Here is a 1,868-nt window from a genome sequence, read left to right as displayed (position 1 = left end):
CCCGGGCTCCCCGGGAGCAGCGCGGGGGTCCTGCCCGGAGCCCCGCAGCCCCCCCAATCCCTGCCCGCGGGGCGGAGGAAGGCGGGCTCTGTGGGCGCCGGTCTCCCCAGGAGCTGTGTTAAAGAGAAACTTGGGGTTGGCCCACGCGGGGAGGCGCTGGGCCAGGGCCGGTCACCCGCCGCCTCCCGCCGGGCAGCCTGCTGCGGCCAGACACAGCCGAGCCTGAAGGAGCCAGCCGCAGGCCGGCGCCTGAGCCCGGCGGAGGTGGGGCCTGGCCGCGGCTCCTCCGGAAACGCGCCGTCTGCCCGCTGCCCGCTGACCGTGGGCGGACCGCCCCTGGCCCTCTCGGCAGTGTCCGGGGCCTGCAGGTGCAGCGACCCGAAGCCGTCGCCCGTAGCCGTCGCCAGGCCGCTCGCTGGGCCGGGCCTCGGGGTCACTTGCCCAGATGTGACACACGTCACGCTCCGCGGACCGGCCCCGAGGTGAATCAGTGACTGAGCGGTGGGCCGGAGCGCTGGGTCCACACGCCGGCCCCGGACACAGCGGGCAGCTTTGAGAACGAGGGCATCGGGCCGGCGCCCCGCGAGGCCGCCCTAGGGGTGCAGCCCCCCGCCTCCGTGAGGTACTCGCCCGCGCTCCCCATCCGAGTCTGAGGAGGCGCCTGATGGCCCTCCGGGGCCCTCCAGCCGGGCGCCCTCAGCGGTGAGGCTTCTCGGTTCTCCCTTCTCCCTGCTGAGCCCAGCGTGGAAAAGGCGCCACGTGCTTGCCGGGAGAGCGCAGCACCGAGGTGCAGGCGCCGTGGGGCAGCTGGGCGCGGGCCGCCCGGGGCCGCCCGGGGCCGCCCGCCCTGTGCGCTGGGCGCCGTGGAGCAGGCGCCTTCGTGTTTCAGACAAACTCACGATTCGCTCTGAGAGCCAAGGAGGGAAGCATTTGCGCCCCTGTGTGTGCTGGCGCGTACTCGGGAAAGGGTTTGTTTTATTTATGCACACAAGAGCTGGGGTGTAGGCCAGAGATGAGGGGGTGTAGGCCAGAGATGGCGGACAGAGTGGGGAGCAGAACAGGAGGACCCACTGACCCCACTGCTGAGGGCCGGGGGGCAGGAGGGTCTGCTGCGCCGGGGTCACCCCTGGCCGGGGCTGGGTCGGGCCTCGCTCGCGGCCGGGGCTGGCCCCCCGTGGCGGAGGCTCCGGCCGGCCGGCAGGAAGTCCCGAGTCTGCCCTCCTCCGAGGCCAGGCAGCGCGCGCTCGGGCCGGCGCCGTGGCGTCCTGCTTTGGGCTTGCGTCCTGTCACCAAGTAGCCGGGCAACTGCAGGGTAGTGAAGTCCGTCGGAGCAATCCGAAAACCGGTTCTACAGCAGAGAGAACGGAGCGCCAGGCCTGTGTGGGCTCGGGGCGGGCGCGGGGCGCCCCTGGTCCTGGCGCCTGGCCCTGGCGCCCGGCCCGCACTCCTTCTGCCCTTTGGCCCCGGCGCTGCCGCGAAGGGCCCTGGGCGGGCGCCGTGTCCGCCCCGGCATCGGGTCTCCTGCCTTTATTTTGAGCCGTTCTCCCGTGTGTTCCGTTTCAGAGCCATTCAGTACGCGTGCATGTTGCTTAGGTATTTGTTAGAGCCCCAGGCTGGCAGAGAGGAGGTGGTGACGAAGCTCAGGAGTCTGGAGGCCAGTGCCAGCAGTGGCCGCAAATGTAAGTACCTGTCTGGGGGCAGCGCAGGTCCTGTCTGGCCAGTAGCGCTGGCCGGTTCAGTCAGCGGCGGCTGCCCCTGGGGAGGAACCAGCGAGGTCACACGTCTGCACGGACACGGACTCCCCGGCGGAGTCCACACGGTGCCACGCCGCCCTCCTGGCCGCGCCGTGGCGCCTGAGCGCGCCGGCC

The 1,868-nt window shown here is 72.0% G+C and overlaps 1 protein-coding gene across 1 annotated transcript in view; it reads left to right on the top strand.

Annotated features, from left to right (window-relative positions):
• The first annotated feature begins 664 nt into the window (after positions 1-664).
• Positions 665-1,868, top strand: part of PEX11A (peroxisomal biogenesis factor 11 alpha) — a 3,178-nt gene continuing 1,974 nt past the window's right edge. Inside the window, exons 1-2 of the mRNA XM_012732681.1 lie at positions 665-702; positions 1,312-1,819. Of these exons, the coding sequence (XP_012588135.1) occupies positions 665-702; positions 1,312-1,819 (546 nt within the window). The remainder of the gene's footprint in view (positions 703-1,311; positions 1,820-1,868) is intronic.

The sequence above is a fragment of the Condylura cristata genome, unplaced genomic scaffold (assembly GCF_000260355.1).
Source record: "Condylura cristata isolate star-nosed mole 26May11 unplaced genomic scaffold, ConCri1.0 scaffold00035, whole genome shotgun sequence".
Lineage (NCBI taxonomy): Eukaryota > Metazoa > Chordata > Mammalia > Eulipotyphla > Talpidae > Condylura > Condylura cristata.
This window is presented reverse-complemented; position numbering and strand designations above follow the sequence as displayed.